At 44.5% G+C, this 17,936-nt stretch overlaps 1 protein-coding gene across 2 annotated transcripts in view; it reads right to left on the bottom strand.

The window, feature by feature from the left end:
• The window catches only part of ATP10A (ATPase phospholipid transporting 10A (putative)), a 114,664-nt gene extending 97,005 nt beyond the window's left edge, over positions 1-17,659 (bottom strand). Inside the window, exon 1 of one of the 2 annotated variants that reach the window (XM_021287843.2) lies at positions 17,019-17,659. In XM_021287843.2, coding sequence (XP_021143518.2) covers positions 17,019-17,461 — 443 coding nt within the window. In that variant the 5' untranslated portion in view covers positions 17,462-17,659. The remainder of the gene's footprint in view (positions 1-17,018) is intronic. The other variant, XM_065075396.1, reaches the window with a different exon arrangement.
• Between the last annotated feature and the right edge of the window lie 277 nt (positions 17,660-17,936).

The raw sequence follows: 17,936 nt of genomic DNA, 5'->3' as shown, positions 1-17,936 counted from the left end.
GGAAAGAGGCAAAAAGATGTTCCACTACCACCAAAAGAATCTAGAGAGTCATACTGGATGCAAATTTTCCATTTCTGTATTTCTTCACAAAACAATTTATCTCCATCAGCTCTTCAGCAAACTCTCTTTCCCTTGTACATAAAGCAGAACATTTGTATTGCTTCAAATGGCCTAATGTTTACAAAATTATTACAGAGGTACAGAAGACAGCATGGACAGTGGGCAGATGCTGAGTACGTGACATTTTCAGGTATTCCCTGATTTTACGGAGGATGCCACTCTGCAGAGGTGTCAATTATAATGAAAATGGAAAAGCATTTAAAATGCCTATGTATCCGATAGGGGAATGCTTCCTGTAGCATCAAAGTCCTTGCCGGAATGACTTTAGCACAGACTATTCATAAATTACAACTTCTTAATTATAGATGACCAGAAATAGCATTTTCGTATCTCACTTTACATAAGAAAACCTGAGTACTATTCAGGAAATGTAAGAAGGTCTCCCAAGTCATTTTTTAAAAGGGTACCAACAAGGGCTAGCCCACTATCTCTGTTTTGGCAGTAAATTTGAGTGGACTCAGATAGGCCTGCAGCTTTTGAAGGACTGTGAGAGTGGTGGCAGAGGTAAACAGGCAGGGAGGCTCCAGCTGCCGGCAACATGAGGTTGACATTAGAGGGCTCCTTTGGTGATGTGCTGGCTCAGGGCTGGGGATAGCCCAGGTTTGGACTTCTGGCTTGCTGCTGGGTTTGCTAGCTTCAGTCACAGCTGAAAGGAAAAGCAAAGTCTCTCCGGTGAGAAATGAAGTATGAGCATGACAATTGTTAGAAAAACAGCAGATGCACTAATAAAATTACAGGAGTTTTGATGAAACTGGGCTATAACAGAGCATGAGGTTTAGTGCTGATGAGCAGCTTAGTGATACAGCATGATGAGAAGAGCTGCTTCTGAGGGACCACATCCTTAGCTAGTACAAAGCGATAGAATAGCAGTAATTAGACCTAAAACTCAATAACATTTAGGCTGAAATCCATAACAAAGTTCCATATGTACAACAAAGTCAAACAAGCAGGTGATGGGTCTGTTAGTGTGATTCAATTTTGTTACCATCAGTACAAAGGTAAAATACTTTCCTGTTAAGACGAGGTTTACACACATCTACATCCACCTTCCTGGTGAAACGACATTTTCATTTCATGTTATTTCAGATGTGAAAGATCTCATCTGCTCTACTTGCCTAGACATCTCCACAGCAGTTGTCAAGGGGGGCAAGGGCACTTCTGGTGGGTAATTCATCCCAGCGGAAGATGGATGGAACAAACAGCTCTCTGGAGATGCCCATCTTTCTGCCCAGGCTAGTAAGAAGGTCTCAGAGTTCGGTGGGACTGAATGCCTAATATCCAAATAGCTGAAGCCAAGCAAGACAAAACTCATGATGCTCTAGATGGTTTCAGAGAGCACCAAGCAACTTCAGCAGTTTAAAGAAAGTTCGGCTGGTGGATACAGAGGGTAATTAATGCCTTACTCTCACCCCTTTTGGGAATCCCGGCTTTCCCTCTGATCAGATACTTGTGGAAGTCCTTAATTCTGCTTCATAGAACCACAGAATGGTTTCAACTGGAAGGGACCTTCAAAGATCACCTACTCCAGCCCGCTGCAATGAGCAGAGGCATCTTCAACGAGATCAGGTTGCTCAGGGCCCCGTCCAGCCTGGCCTTGAACACTTTCAATGATGGGGCATCCATAGCTTCTCTGGGCAACCTGTTCCAGTGTCTCACCACCCTCATTGTAAAAAATGTCTTCTTAACCTGAATCTGCCCTCTTTCAGTTTAAAACTGATGCACAGTCCAGCCCTAGGGAAGGTAAGTGAACATAGATTGGGCTTAATGTTTTCCCCTTTATCAGCACTCCTCTAAAGAAGTTTTGCAAAAACACACACTCCATTTTCAGTCTGATGACATAAGCAATCCTAATGTCTCGGTGTTTGCAGAACATAACCTACAGTAAAAATCAGTGAGACTGTTGCATGAGAAAAGTTTCTCACCTTCTGAAATATTTTCAGAATAAACCTGCTAGAGATGGTTTCAGTATTACCCTTCTATTACCCTTCTTTGCTTTGAAGTCTTTTTTTATTTGACTTTTGGAACAAATATTTCACAGGATTATTTGTAGCTAAGGAATACCATGGAGAACTTGGATATTCTCTCTTTCTGCCCATAATTTGTCACTGTACATACATTTCTACTTTATGTTGTTCCTTTCCTTCTAAATTCTTCTACCTCTACTAGTTGGCAACTGTTACCATAGAGCAACACTTTTTTCCATAAAGAGGCATTTTTGAAAGTGGTTATTTCAGCACATGGCATTTCCAAATGTTTTGCTTTGTCTTAACTAAATGCCCACCTTTCTTCAGAGTTCCCCTGAGAATCATGGGACAAGAAGACTAATTATAATCCATTTACGACAGTATGTTGGGACTAATCACATCCTTACAGATGGTCGATACAGATTTCTTTATAACCGGGACTGTAGTTTTTCTATAACCTATTTTTTTAACTCCATGTAAAGAGATTCTTAAATCAGATCACTAATAACCCAAAAATCCGAGGAAAGAAAAAAAACCCAGCTTTTCCACATAAGATAGCTGCTTTGAAAACCCCTGAAATCAGAAAACCAAGACACTGAACTCCCATTCAGTTTTACGGGAAAGCAAGTCACAACAAAGATGTCTTTTAAAAGTCCCAGTCCAAACCTCAAAAACCCTGTGACATAAATGATGCTGTTTCCATTTTGCAGACTGTGCCTTTGACATGCAGAAAGGGTTGTGCAACTTGCTCAAGATCCTGCTGAAGACTCTAGTGGAGATCTGCTGACTCCCCACAAGTACAAGATTCAATGCTGTCCTCTTTCCCCAAATGCTTGAAGAACTTCCAGCAATTCATAGAATAGTTTGGGTTGGAAGGGACATTTAATGGTCATCTAGTCCAACGCCCTGCAATGAGCAGGGACATCTTCAACTAGATCAGGTTGCTCAGAGCCCCGTCCAGCCTGGCCTGGGATGTCTCCAGGGATGGGGCATCAACCACCTCTCTGGGCAACCTGGGCCAGTGTTTCACCACCCTCACTGTAAAAAATTTCTTCCTCGTGGCTAGTCTGAATCTCCCATGTTCTAGTTTAAAACCGTTGTCCCTTGTCCTGTCATAACAGACCCTGGTAAAAAGTCTGTCCCCATCTTTCTTATAGGCCCCTTTTAAGTACTGAAAGGCCGCAATAAGGTCTCCCCAGAGACTTCTCTTCTCCAGGCTGAACAACCCCAACTCTCTCAGCCTGTCCTCACAGGAGAGCTGTTCCAGCCTCTAATAATTTTCATAGTCCTCCTCTGAACCCTCTCCAACAGGCCATGTCTTCAACAAGACAGCAGAACAAATGAGAAGACAAAAAAAGGGGGAGGAGGGAACAAGACTCTATCGTGGATGGGATATTTAACAGTGCTCCAGATGAGCAGGAAGGATACGGTGATAACATCTTCATTCACCAACATCTTTAACACCCTGACCTGGGGAGGATATAGCTTTGCCTCAGGACCGCTGACTTTCTCTTACAGGTGATGCTCCCATCTGGCTGCAGGGAGAGAATTCATGTGTTTGTGAAGCAAAATTGGTCTGTCATGATATACAAAACTGACCATCAAAAAAAAACGAAATCAAGGGCTAGATGTAAATCAAAACCATCACAGAGCCCCAGTGTCCTCCCAGGGCTCATTTCAACACCCAGTTGTATCCCCTAACAGTTAATTTTTCACAGAATCACAGAATCACAGAATCGACTGGGTTGGAAAAGACCTCAGAGATCATCAAGTCCAACCCTTGGTCCAACTCTAGTCCGTTTACTAGATCATGGCACTAAGTGCCATGTCCAATCTCAATTTAAAAACCTCCAGGGATGGCGAGTCCACTACCTCCCTGGGCAGGCCATTCCAATGCCTGACCACTCTCTCTGTAAAGAATTTCTTTCTAATATCCAGCCTAAATTTCCCCTGGCAGAGTTTAAGCCCATGCCCCCTTGTCCTATTGCACTTTTCTGGCATTAGAGGTCAGAACACCATTTGTCTTTTGCCCTATTTTTAAATTTATCTTAGCATTGGTCTTATCTTAAGCTGCTTCTAATAATCAAATTTTGCCTATTTTTCTTCAGCTGTCTCTCCCATAGCTGACCTCTATAGTTTTGATTAAAAATCCATCGGTTTGTCCGTCTTGCAGACATAATGTTTTGTTCACAGCACCTGGTAAGAAGCACTCTTTTTTTCTGAAAATATGCAAGCACAAAATAAACTCAAGAACGCTGATGCAAAAATAACTTGTTTTGGCAAGTTCAGGTATTTTGTGTGTGTATATCTGCAAGGTGTTGGTAGCAAAGCTGATTTCTACTTCATCCTAAATATTATAGAAGAATAACCAAAACAAAACACAGAACCCCCAAATACCACTGCTTGCCAAGTGGGAAAAAAACCCAAAACACACCGGTAGAAGAAAAATATTTACTTCCCAGCATCTAAAATTATTACGGGCATTAGAAACCATCTAGAAAAATGTCTTTTAAAAAAACACTGAAGTGTTATTTTAATAACTTGAAACGACAGAGCCAGCACTACTGATCCACGAAGTCTGTTCTTCCCTCTCCTAGCAGGCTGCACTAAGGACCGACTGCACTACCCCTGCAGCGCCATCTCTTTGTCAACCATCAGCCCAGGAGAGTTCAAATCACAACTTCAGAAGTAAAGCACCTCTCCTGGAAATGGAGAACCAGGAACAAAAATGTCTGAGCTGGCCAACACATAATCCCAGGTCATGGTGACAAGACTGGATTTCCACATTCTCGGCTATTGTGCGTTGCCTGCCCTTCCTAAGAAATTAAAAAGCAGCTTTTTCACTTCATTCAAGTTGTCAGTAAAAATGGATTCAGATGGCAGAAATACGGTAGAAGGATAACAACTTGCAGTAGCACTTGTTTACATCTGCTTCACTTTAATACCTTAAGCCTAAATCTGGCTTGTTTAATTTGCTTTTCCATCCTGAATCATGAGTCCTCTGGTAATTTGATCTATGTTGATGTGCTAAATCACACCTATTATATACATGTCTCTTAAAAAATAGTGTTTTGACAGGGTTCTATTTTTTACAATTTACTTCCTCATCGTGGTCACAGTCAACCTGAAATAAGGCCCCAAAACTGAGCAGTCATGAAATTTGCACCTGCATTTACTGAACATTCTTACTGTCTTTTTTCAGCCTAAGAACAATAAATTAGAGCAGAGTGCAGGGTCCCAAACTCCCAGCTGTGCCTTATCCACAAACAGAAACCTGTCAGTCATGTGAACTTGGCCACGTTGGAGCTGACAAGCCCTGCCAAGAGACAGCACAGCAGTAATGGCCCATGATGCTTCCAGAGGAGCAAATACCCCTGCACGGTGCTCTGAAGGTGTTTAGATATACCAGCTGGGACAAACGTGCTTCACTCTGAATGTGTGCCGTATAAACACACTTTTTACAGCTGAGAGTTTTAAGGACTGGCATTCATGTATCCAGCTGCATAAAAGTCGCACTTAAAAAAAACTCAAAAACTCTCTTTTTCTGGCCTTTGCTTCGTATTTGAACTATACTTGGCAAAAAGGATGAACAGACTAAACTTTGTAAATACACGGCTCATAGTTCCGCACTGTGTACTGCACACCACCTTAGCACTCCCACTAAATACGTAGAGGTGTGTAGCACAGTAATAAAAGTTACAGGGAACACTGACTGGGGACCTTTGCTTGCAGACAATATCTTCATATTGTGTTTGACCTCTGCAGAATGCACTGCTGAGGAATCCAGCTGGAACTAATGAGTGACAAAAGAAGGTCAGAAAAAAGTTAGACATGGATGAGGAGACGTTCCACAGAAGTGACGGACATCTGGATGTATATTCAGTAAGAACTCTGCTCCTGAATGATCAGTTTGCATGTAGTTTGAATACTGCTCGACTCGTTGGGGCAATGCACCACTGGTCTTAACCACTTCTGTAGATGTGTTTGTGTTTCTCAACTTTCTTCCAGTGGTAAAGAGTAAAGAACAAGTATTGTGTTTTTCTTGCTTAAAACTTTTTGGTAGGGTGCAGCGCCATCGACTCAGGCATGCTTCTTGTAAATACAGATGGTGGTTAGAACACAAAACAACAAAACGAACCTGAAAGTCTTTCTAGAAGTTGCTGAAGGGAACGTTATTATGACTAAGAGGCTGGATTCACTGCACAAAACAGTTATTAATATTGCTAATGATAAAACATAAAGGTTAAACAACTGAGGACAAGATTGCCAGATGTAAAATAGAAAGTTTCCAATTTAGGAGCAGCAGAGGAAGAACATGAATTAATATGCAAGGACCAAATTAGCAAAATAAAGATCTTCCAAGCCAAACCAAATGCCATTGAAAATAAACTCAGGAACTCTCCTCCTTCTCTTCTCCTCCCTGCATTCCAAGGAGGACTGAACTTAGAATAACCACAGGGAATTTTAGAGAAACCTTACACTAAAACACTGAACAAAGGCTTCAAAAGGTAGAGACACTGTATGTGCTTAAAAGACACTTATTCAGTACTTTTTTTGTCTGAGAAATGATAAATGTTTTGGACTTAAGTTTTCTCATGAGTTTTATCTATAGTGAGATCGGTCACGATTCTTTAGTAGTTTTCAATCTGGGGTAATAACTGGTAATTTCTACCTGGTTTATTAACTGGACAAAAAAATCAAACACACACGCCAAACCAAACCAAACCAACAACAAAGCATCAAACACATCAACAACCAAATACTTGGCAAACACACAGAATCCACTGGTTGTTGACATTTTGTCCTAGCCTATATTTCAGTGCTAGCTTGGCTAGCTCTGTGCACAGCAATTCCCTGTCACGCTGGGGATCCAATGCTGCAGTATTCTTTGGCAGATGGGTCTTACACGCACATTTCTGGCATGAGCTGGCAGACGTCCCACTCCAAGAAGAAAAGCTATTTCACTGCTAATAAGTCAAGTTTATTATATAATATGGTAGGGCTTAAAAAATAGAGTCCCCTTGGTATTCCTCAAATTGAGGAGATGCCATGGATTGTTCAGTCCATGACAAGGGCTGTTATGGACTTTAAACTGGACTCCCGGCAAAAGGGTGTGGTAGATTAAACATCAGCACCACTGCACTGATGGTTGGCTCAGCTCTGGCACAGCTTTTCTGTTGAACTTGCATTCTGGAAAGATCCCACAGGATCTGACAGAAATAGGAGCTCCCACACACAACCATGATCCCATCACAAAAAGCAGACACACACAGGGGAGTGCACTGACAATAAATGAGAGTCATATGTAAGAAAAACCCAATATGGGACAGTTCATTCAAGCCTGAACAATCAGGAAGAGCAGAATGTCAAATGCTGCAATCAGATGGACAGAATTTAGGACTTCTAAGACAGCAAACAGGGCTTGTCATCTGGGCATGGCACTGCATGGCACCTCTTATATGGCTATATGATATGTTTGCACGCGCCTCTTCTCCCATATGGACAGGCACTAATATTCCCGCACAGAAATCAACAACCAAGGGTAAATCAGTGATACTCAACATTAGGAGAATAATTTCAGCACTGATACCTCTGATCTAATCCCTGATCACCTAGCAATATCGCCTGCAGGTTTCAACATCTGTATGGTCACTAGAGAGAGGTAAGGACCTCCTGATTCAAACTAACCTAAGGTAAGCATCCCAAATAAACTGGAAGGATTTCCCCCTCCCTCCATAACCATTCAGTGCTCTCCACTGACTGTGGCACAAGTGTAGATGACTTGGTCAGATTATGCACATACCTTTTAGCTAAAAGCAATATGAAATAAATCTCATCTCATGTCCCAGAAAGAACCTGACAAACTCCTTCAGGAAACACCCTTGTCAGGTCAGAGAGAAACTAATTAGCACTTGAGAGGGTTTCCTGCCAGCCAGCTACAATCAGTGGCTCACTACTGTTTACAGTTACATTAGCTGTAGTGGCACATGCAGAAGAGTTAAGATGCAAATCAACCTGTCTATCAGAAGACAGGCACCACTATCCAAGCATCTCTGATAAGATACGAAGATACAATTGGGAAGGAGGGTCAAAATGCTCTCAAGTGTGCAGATAAGAACAATGTATGTCGTTTTGCTGGCAAACGGGATAAGATCAAGGTTTCCTTCACAGCTTTGCAGGTGCATGGCAGAGGGAAGTATAGCAAGGGGAGGCTGACAAAGAGGACATGGGAATTATAAAAAGGAAGAAAAAGAAAATACAGAGGGCATCTGAACCCCAAATATAAGTGTTGGCCCACACAAAAATAACGCCCTACAACTGTGAGATAAAACCTAGTTGGGTTGGGTTAAATTTGATTTCTTATAATCCACTTTTGCCCCAAATAGATGATGTCTTTCTAATGCACTTAATGAACTTCCTGCATCTTTAAGGGTTTGGCTGCTAAATCTGCCTGATAAAATTGCCCACCAGCATCTCCTCTGAGAAATCTTACCCCATATCTGCATTTTGATAGATCCTGAACATGCTCACAATTGTATTTAGGTGACTGCTGTTCAGCACTTTGTGTTGGCCTTGTTATCATGGGAGATTTCACAACAACTTGCCTAACAACTTGTTAGTGAAGAAAAAGACATCAGCTAACATCATAGCCAAAACAGGCATATTCAGGTTGTCAGTGGAAGGCGGGAAGGTGAACAGACAAGGGACAAGCATATAGGTATATGTCTGTGCAATCTAGAAAAAGCCTAGTAAGCATAAGATAAGGTAAAAGGTAAAAGAGGTTACAAATGGTGTCTCTTCATAATGGACTTTATCTCCAAAGGTCAGGACTGAAAACTCCACCAAAACTACAGAAATATCAAATATTGTGCAACGGTGTTCACACCCTCAGTGTTAATACAATAGCAGCATAAATAGATAAGAACTGGAGTGCAGTTGTCAGCCCAACATTTAAACTCTTACTTGAAGTAGGTCAGTATTTCCAAGCAACCAGAACATAAAAACAAAACAAGTGACCACCAAGCCTATTATAACAAATCTCCAGCAGAGTCTGGGTTTATGAAATGACTGGGCATGATGCAAATGTTTGCCGCTGCACTGAAGAGACCGGCCTATTTGTCACTCTAGAGAAATTGTGCTCAGACAAGAATTGTAATAAAATAGCAGAGGAGACAGTAGATGATCCCCACCCCTAAAATGCATGCCTCGCCCCTGAAAACAGACGCCTTGCCAGCTCAAGACTGTCGTTTGACCAATGTGGCCTTAAGAATATAGGCTGATCATGGCAGAGATCGTCACCTGCAACAGTCTCAGAATAAAAACACTTATCCTGTTGCAGCAAAGAACTAGGTGATAGTTTACCAGCTCATATGGGTTAGATATCCTCAGCAGCCCACAGGACAGAACAACCTATTAGCTGGGTGGCTAGTGGCTTTCCACAGACAGGTCGTGCAGCTATATCCTAGAAACTGTACAGGAGAGAGAGTTGTTCCTCTCATGTCCTCATGTCCTCATGTCCTGCTCATGTCCTACGGGCACTGTAAGCTCTTTACTTCCCCCTCTCTTATTCCCTTTTCCTGGACACGCAGCAAAAATCAAACCATTTCATCCAGAAACTCGCAGGTTACCTTCCTCAAACTAAATCTGAGGCTTGCTTTATGGAATATTTCAGAATCAAAGATGTGTTTGTGTATGTACGTTTATTTCCTCATTTAAGCTCAATATTAGTGCCACTCAAGCTCCAGGGACAGGATGTCACTGTCATGCCCTTTGCACCTGCTCTCCCCTCCACACCACCACAAGCACCTACCTAGGAGAAACTACAAGCTGGTGTCTTTCATATATTTGCTGCATTTTGGGTGTGGGTCAACTTTTGTGCTTGACATACATCAGAGGAAGCTGCTGCCCATACCTGCACAAATTTATCAATAAGAGGTCAGTGTCCTGGCTTTTAGTATCGAGTTGGCTCCTCACTTTATGATTGTGCCATTCACTGAAATCCACTGGCCCAGCGCATGGAGACTCCGGCTGTCTTGCTTCCCCATTCTGGTGAGACAAGGTGAGTAGGTATTGCTGCAGGGTAGCAGCAGGGTTTAGATTGCGTTTCTACTGCAGATCTCTTCTGGGTACAAACATGACTGGCCACCAACACAGTTGCATTAGTGCCAACTCCCAAGTGAAAACACTGAGGCTGAAGGTAAGCCATGGAAACTAGTTTGCCTCCTCAACTATGTGAAGTGAAACAAATCGTTCTGCTTTTCATGAACTTAATTGCTCTCAATATCTGTGGTTGCTAAAACCAAGCCTGCAAGGCGTAAATCCTGCAAATTGGGCGTAGCCCTGAAGCTGTGCATTTGGCTTGTGAGCTGCATTGCTTTCACTGTGTATATACACAAAAACTCCACATACCCCAAAAGACTAGTGTTGCAGGGGGACAGGCATGTCTTCAGACTGCTCTTGGGCAAATGGGAAGCATGCTGGATTACACAGCAAGGGGAGATTTGGCACTCGGACTTCTCCTGCTACTATGTCAAGATAGGCAGCCTGTCCACCCATAAGGGTTGTGAAAGCCTGAATGAGGTGTCTGACTAACTCCTGCCCAGTAGCAGGGACCCTCCTTTCTGGATTTTCATCTTCCTTGTCAGCCAACATTAGTCAGGAGGAGGAGAGAAAACCACAAGAAGCTGTTAAAGTCTTCTTTATTCCCTGGAGTCCTCCAACATGCCATAGTAAAATTAAGGCCTCCCAGGCAGAGCCTGAGAGCACTACTCTAATGAGTACTTCTGGAGGATTAGCCTGCTAGCAGGAGGAATGCCCTGAGTGAGTTATGTCATGCTAGCTAATAAGCAGTTCCATAAAACATTGATCTGTAGCATGGTTGTCAGGGTTTTCAGTTCTGGTTTTCAGTTCTGCTGACTAGGTTACACGCGGAAGGTAGAATCTGGAATCACAGTATCAGGAAGAGTTGAACGATACATGCAGTTCTTTCCTCTTGTACAGTTTCTTTGGAAATGTACTCTGGCAGAATCAAATAGATCTGTTATTCTTTCAGCCACCTCTAGCAATAATCATGGTTTCAAGATAATACTGACACGTAAGAGCAAGCAGATCTGCACACAAGGTGGCCACTTATACTTCTGGGCTGTGGTCTGCTTAGCGCAAGCTATGGTGTCTCTCCAGAGTGCAGCACATATCTGCAAAAATAAATCTGGGGACATCACTAGGTCTTTCAGTGGAGATTAACAGCATCTTCTTTGGCGGCTAGCCAGAGGCATGTGAAACAGCCTACAACTGCTCTCATGACATTCTATACAAATGAAGGAGCTTAGTAAAAAGAGGCAAACATATTTCTTTTCCAGTAGTGAAACTCAGGCACTTAGAAAATTTGCCCTACACTGAATAGCAAATAAACTGCATATGTATAGTTGGACAGACAGATGGGCTCTCCTGCGCATTGCAGCTGGCTACGTCTCAAAAGATTAGCAGAGACATCCCTTGCTACTAGGATAAACTCTCCTGCAGAATGAAATTCCTCCCTATCAGTCTAACAGAAGAGCTTCTACTACATCTTCCAGTGACTTTACTCACTGCCAGCCCAGCCCAAACTCCTCCTTTCAGCTTTCTGTACACCAAGCTCACTCACAGAGGAAACTGAGTAATCCCAGGAAGTTTCCTTTTGAATCACATCTAGTGACATTTGTGTTCTGGAAGGGATGAAACAAGCTTATTTCTTCTGGTGAGAAATGTCTTACCCCGCCAGCACATTATGGGACAAGCAGCTGCTCTTGTCTATTTGGGTAGCAGTGGGAGAGAATCACAACCCAGCTCCTCAGCGACTGGTGCTCCCAGCAAAACAAGGCACCTAAGAAGTGAAGTGTTTGCCAGGCAAGCCATCATGTGGCTATTTTAGAGGCCATGAGTGGGATCTGCTGTGCCATTGGTAATGCTGCTGCATCTTTTTTTCTCGAAGGCTGGAATGGCTTTCACTGACAGGTTGACAGAAGGAAGGGCGAATGGAGAGCATTTTGGAAACTGTATGAAACTTGATGCCCAAATCGAACTCTCTTCTCTCCTCCTCTTGAGTTTTTCAAAAAGAAATTAACATTTAATGTAAAACAGCCTGCTTTGATAGTTGCTTGAGTGCCCCATTAAACATTTTCCAACATTTGTTTCCCTCAGGGGAGACAAATATCCGGTCATAAACTGCAATTTGTCATGGATTTTCTAAGTCACAGGTTGACAGACGAAGCTGTTATCACTCTCTGATCAGTATGCAGAGACCATTACACTCTTCAGCAATACTCTTCAATGGACGCAGCAAGAGTTCAAGAGGAGATTTAAAAAGAAAAACCCTTTGGTTTTGAACATAAGGCTCCTAGAAAAACATCAGCAGAGATTATTTCACCAACACGGCACTGAGTCAGTAACAAAATGTAATTCCCTGCTGGATGAGTGCCACTATTTGTTGTGATTGTAGTTATCACTATTCATCTTCTATTTACATACCATGTAAATGTATACCACACTTTGTAACAGCACACCGAAAACAAAGCCCCTGCTGAGAAGAGTTTTAACACTTCTGCTCCAGTGACGAATTTAGTCCTATCAAATATTTAGCAGCAGCAGTAGCAATGCATGCATTCTGGAATTATTTAGAGCAAACATTTCCATGTACAATCCACAACTCCAGCCAGAGTTGATGAGCACTGGAGGACAGCAACTGCAAAGAAAAAAATCACCCTCCCATCCTCCAAGTCCTAGATAATAACGCAGGAAAGTAACCAGCCAAACAAGACTTCACCGTTAAGAGTGTGAATTTGTAATCTCCAGTCTTCAACCTCCATCCCTGGGTGATGGAAATGAGGAAGAAGAACAAAGAGAGTGGACCAAGATGATCTCAGGTTTGCAACGGTTATGCACACAAAACCATTTTCTGCAGGCTGGGCTCTAAAGCCTTTGTAAACTTCCCTCCATTTAAACCAAATAAGAAAGAGTTTTGGCTGTGATCCAGCATTCCTAACTTAAGCACCTGCAGGGAATCTAAATTCCAAATGACCTGTGAAACTGTCCGCTTAAGTAAGTGCCTAATTTCCTCTGTATTGCCAAACAGGAGAGGTGCCCTTAAAGGCCTCCAGACAGAGGCCCTATTAACTTCTCTTGGCTAAGAAATCTTCCCTCTTTGCCTGTCAAGATCCTGACTGCTCTTACAGGCAGACCTGCAAAATCCATCGCAGAGCAACACAAGTCTGCAATTCTCCAGTGTGTTTCATTCCTGGACATATGCTGCCAATTCAAACTCAACAGCTTCTTTCCATTTATTCGAAGAATCAGGTCTTTTCCTGTTCTAACTTCTGACTCTAGAAAGCAGTATCTTTTGAGGGACTCTCCAAAATAACCAGAATTGCTAAACAAAACCTGTCTTCTTTCTGTGAAAACAAGCTGCATCTGCCTTCAGCTTTTTACTTCAGGTTGCATCATCCTTTGCTGTTCTGTCGTCTGATAAATGTTGCCAACTATGAGCCACTGAGTCATTGACCCGGCAGTGGCTGTATGAGAATGGGTCATCTGAGTCCACAGCACTGGGCAGGCAGGAGGAAGACGGCCCAGTCTGTGCACCAGCTGTCAAGCTGTCAGCACAGCAGGAGAACAGCATTGTCCCCCACATCGGAAGACTGACATGATCTGCCCACGTTGGCTGCTCTGGGGAACCTCCCAGTGGACACTGCCTGCCTGTTGTTGAACCTCCTCCTGATGAGCTGGGCTGAGTATTAGTAGGTTCTGCCTACCCTTGCTCTCTCTCTGTCCTGTAGATCTTGCATCACTAACTGCTGCTGTGTCTAAGAGGGGACGCGTCCTTCAGGAGCCAGGAAAGCAGCACATGGAGGATGCATGACAGACCAGACAGGATCCCACTTGAATCTTTACTGGGTCATGAAACAGTACATAACATGCGATAGAAGGTTTTTTTCTGCTGCTATTGATGGGAAAGTCTCTGTCTCAAGTTGCTGAGTGTTGTAATTCGCTGTCATTTGCTGTGGTCTGTGTTTGAGCGCTGTAGTCCGTGCTCAAGGTGGCTCTCTCACAGCTGTGTGGGAGGCTGGCAGGAAAGGAAGCCCATCAAGGTGCAGACAACCACCCTGGCACTCAGATACATCCCATCTTGCAGAAGACCTCTGAGAGCTAGAGTACTGACCAGAAAGAGAAGAGTCGCTTGCTCTGTGGCAGCTCTAGGGGAGCACAGGACTGCAGCAATGTTCATTAACCTGCCCCACCTACAGAAGCATCTCTATCGAGGACAAGCATTTGCATCACACTCTGCCTCTGCCACACCACAAGGAAGTGGCAGAGCGGGGGAGAGAGAGAGAGAGAGTCTGGCTTGGCCAAAAGGTGGTAAAACTGATAGAGTGATCAGCATCAAACGGATGTGGGGAGAAAAGCTGTCATTTATTACCTACTTAGGTGACATTTATACTTCAACATTTTTTCCAGAAACAAAGAGTCCAAGGAAACAAAGTAAAAGTAACGTCCAACCACTTGTGTTTCCCCTGGCATGACATCTTTCTGAGAAAACATCTTTTTTTGAACCCACACCCAGCAACTTTCATGACCTTGATATAAATCTCTCAATCTTGGTTCCCTGTCATTTGAGTTAGTAAGAATCTTAGTTTTTATCTCCAAACCCAGCAAGTTTCTAGTCCCATCTCACTCACTGAGGCTGGGAGATATTCAAAAAGGTGAACTGGTGAAGTTTAAAAAAAAAAAAAAAAAAAGGCTAAAAAAGAGGAAAAAGTGAGCAGATTAAAAACATATAAGCAAATTATTTTAACCTCCTGGTTTTGTTTTTATTTTTTAACTGTGAGAGGAGAGCTTTTCCTTGGGAATACTGGAAGGTGGAAATAGGTGAGCTGCTCCTAGGGACTAAGCTTCTGCAGAGGACACTTGGTTCAGCTCTGCTCCCAGCCAGAAAGCTGTGCCTTGACAGGTGATGGACTTCCAAAGCTTCCACGTTTGCTGCTCCACAGGGATTAGGCCAATGTGTGCCCTTGATGCAAATGAAAAGGCAAACTACTCCCAAAGTAATCTGTGTCACTCAACAGTAACCCAAACTCCGCAGTAAAAGGAACAATTCTGACTTTTACTCTGGCACATCATAGGCAGAACAAAGGGCAGGGCACTTTGCTGGGACTCCCAAAAGAGCACAAGTGAAATTACCGCCAAAGGTGCACATTTTCTCATAGTCACGTCTACTTTTTTGGCAGCAGAGAGAGGTATGGAAAATCACAGGGGGGTAGAAACATTCCAGAACTAATATCCCAGTAGTGGTATTTGTTAATATTTTGAACAGCTTCTACAACAGGTAGTTCTTTCTTTTCAACACAGAAGGCATGAGAGCTTATTTCTAAACTGATTTTGTTTGGTGAGATTACCCATCTTCTTTAGCACTATTTTACTTAACTGCAAAAATAGTCCCTTACTAGCCCTCCTGCCACCCATTTACCCCAATGCCAGAACTGCTCAGAGTTGAGGACAGCTACAGGCAAGCAAGGCATCAGGCACAGCCTTGGGTTAGCGATGGCCTCCATTTGTGATCTGGCTAGGTTATTTTTGGTTTAGTTTACACAAATAAGGCCATTTTACTTGTGTTCCCATGCATGCATATCTACTGGTGGCGGAATATCCCAGGGTGAGATTTCTTCTGCGATACGAGTTTGTGAAATAACAAGCTGAGTCTGCTGATGTTAAAAATGCAGCCTATTCTGAGTTATTTTTTGCTTTTTTTTTTTTTCACATGCCTTTCTTGCAATAGGAGAGTTGCTCTCTGCCTCGGTGCTTACGTCAGCCGAGAGTACCCCTCCCAGACAGCCTGTGGAACCAGAGTGTAAGCTTCTTGGCACGTGTTTCGTTTCTGTTAGACTTAGAAGCATCAGAAAGAGAGCTAAAACCTGCTGTCTCTGAAAATATGTTCTTCTCTCAGTCCCTAGAAAACCTTAGCCTTAGCTACTACAAAATGACCATGTGGCACGGAAAGAAAAGCAAAAAAAATTCTGTAAAGCTGGATTCTGAGGACATAAATGTTGGGGCAAAAGTAATTTCAGTATGATTTATGGATGCGAAGGCTGTGGTCTAAATGTATAGCCCAGATTAGTTAAAAAAAAAAAAAAAAACAACAAAGGAGATAAATGATCTAATGCTCCATCCACGGGTTTTGGGAAATAGTGAAGTCACTGGGAATTATGACACTTGAGACAATAAATAAAAAGCATTCACTTGAAAGTAAATGTTCAATGGAAAGTCTGCCTCACTCTTTAGAAAAGCAAACATAGCTCAGGCTCGCTAGTTCATGCCATGTAACCTCACAGTCCTAACTCAAAAGTAGAAACCTCTGGCCTCTACCCTTCCTTTGCTCACTGAAGATTTAATAGAAGATTGCTTGAATGAGGTCTCATATTGCTGAAACCAAATTAATGCCCGCAGCTTGTGTAACTGACCACTCACGCTGGTAAGTGTCCTCATAAAGGTTTGCAAATCAAACGCTGCTTGTGATGCTTACGTTCACTTTGCCATGCACTGTCCTTCCTTTAAAGCACAAAACGTTAACAAGCCGGGAGCGCACGTGTAGACCTATAAAAAATGTTGCTTACTCATAAATCGGTGATTTACTGTGGGACCTCACCGATCAGAGCAGATCCACTTTCACCTGAAGGTACAGGGCTGTAGGAACTCCCACAGTTCTGCATAAAGAGATGGGAGATGCCACCTCCGGGGACAACTCGGACTTTCTTCATGCTTGGAGTGGAAATGAAAGCCCTGCACAATGGACCTGCTCGCCACTCTGCTTCCACACCCCTGCTCGCCCAAGCCCCGTGCCCAGCTGGGCTCCATGACCAGCTGCCACCGCGGTGCTCCCCATCCCCAGCACCCACCCCGCCTCACCTGCTGTACACCAGACACTCCATGTGGTTGATCTCCTTGTCGGAGCGGTAGCGGCTGTAATCCTCCCACAGGTCCTTGATGGCAGTAACCGCCAAGATGAAGAGCACGGGGGCCAAGGCCAGCTCGGGCTGGAAGGCGTTGACAGCCGGCACAAAGTTGAGCAGCGCAATGAACACGAAGTAGACGTTGGCCAGGCGGTGGAACTGCTCAAAGAGGTTCTTGGGCAGGAAGGAGAGCGCCGTGTACTTGGTGGTCTTGAGGCGGTTGCTGGCCAGGACCGTCCTCTTGGACTTGTCCGCCTCGGCCTCAGGTAGCAGCAAGTTGGAGTGCACCAGCCGCGTCTTGCTCTCCTTCTTCTTCCTCCGCCTCCTCTTCCTCTGCCTCTCCTTCCCCTCCGGCAGCACCTGGGGCGCTCCCTCTCCTCCTGCCGTGCCCTGGGACATCGCTGCCGCCCTCCAGCCGCCCTGGCCCGGGCACAGCGGGCAGCTCCCACCGCCAGCCACGGCCCTAAGTTATCATCCTCCGCCGCCCGCCACGGCTCTCCTTTCCTCTTCCCCTCCGGGCGGGGGAGGAGGGCTCTCTCGAACCCTCTCCTAACCGCTCTACCGGGACCTCGCTCGGTTTCTCCTCCTCCTCCTCGGCCGGGGAGGGGACGTGGGCAGGCGGCGAGCCGAGCCCTCCTCCCGCGGGCCTCGCCCCGTCCCGCTGGCGGGCCGGGCCCCGAGCCGGCCGAGGGAGCGGGGGATGCGGTGGCCACCGTCCCATTCGCCATGGCACCGCGGGTGGCGGAGCACGGGCAGGGCCGGGGTGGGGGGGGGCGGGAGGGGGCGGTGGGGGCCCCGCTGGCGGGAAACGGAGCGCGGCGCTTCCGTGCGCAGCCGGGCCCCGGCCGCCGCCCCGCTCCCCGCTCCGGGCAGC

Source organism: Columba livia, chromosome 1, assembly GCF_036013475.1.
Source record: "Columba livia isolate bColLiv1 breed racing homer chromosome 1, bColLiv1.pat.W.v2, whole genome shotgun sequence".
In the NCBI taxonomy this organism is placed as follows: Eukaryota; Metazoa; Chordata; class Aves; order Columbiformes; family Columbidae; genus Columba; species Columba livia.
The sequence above is the reverse complement of the archived record's forward strand: the minus strand, read 5'-3'. Positions and strand labels throughout refer to the sequence as shown.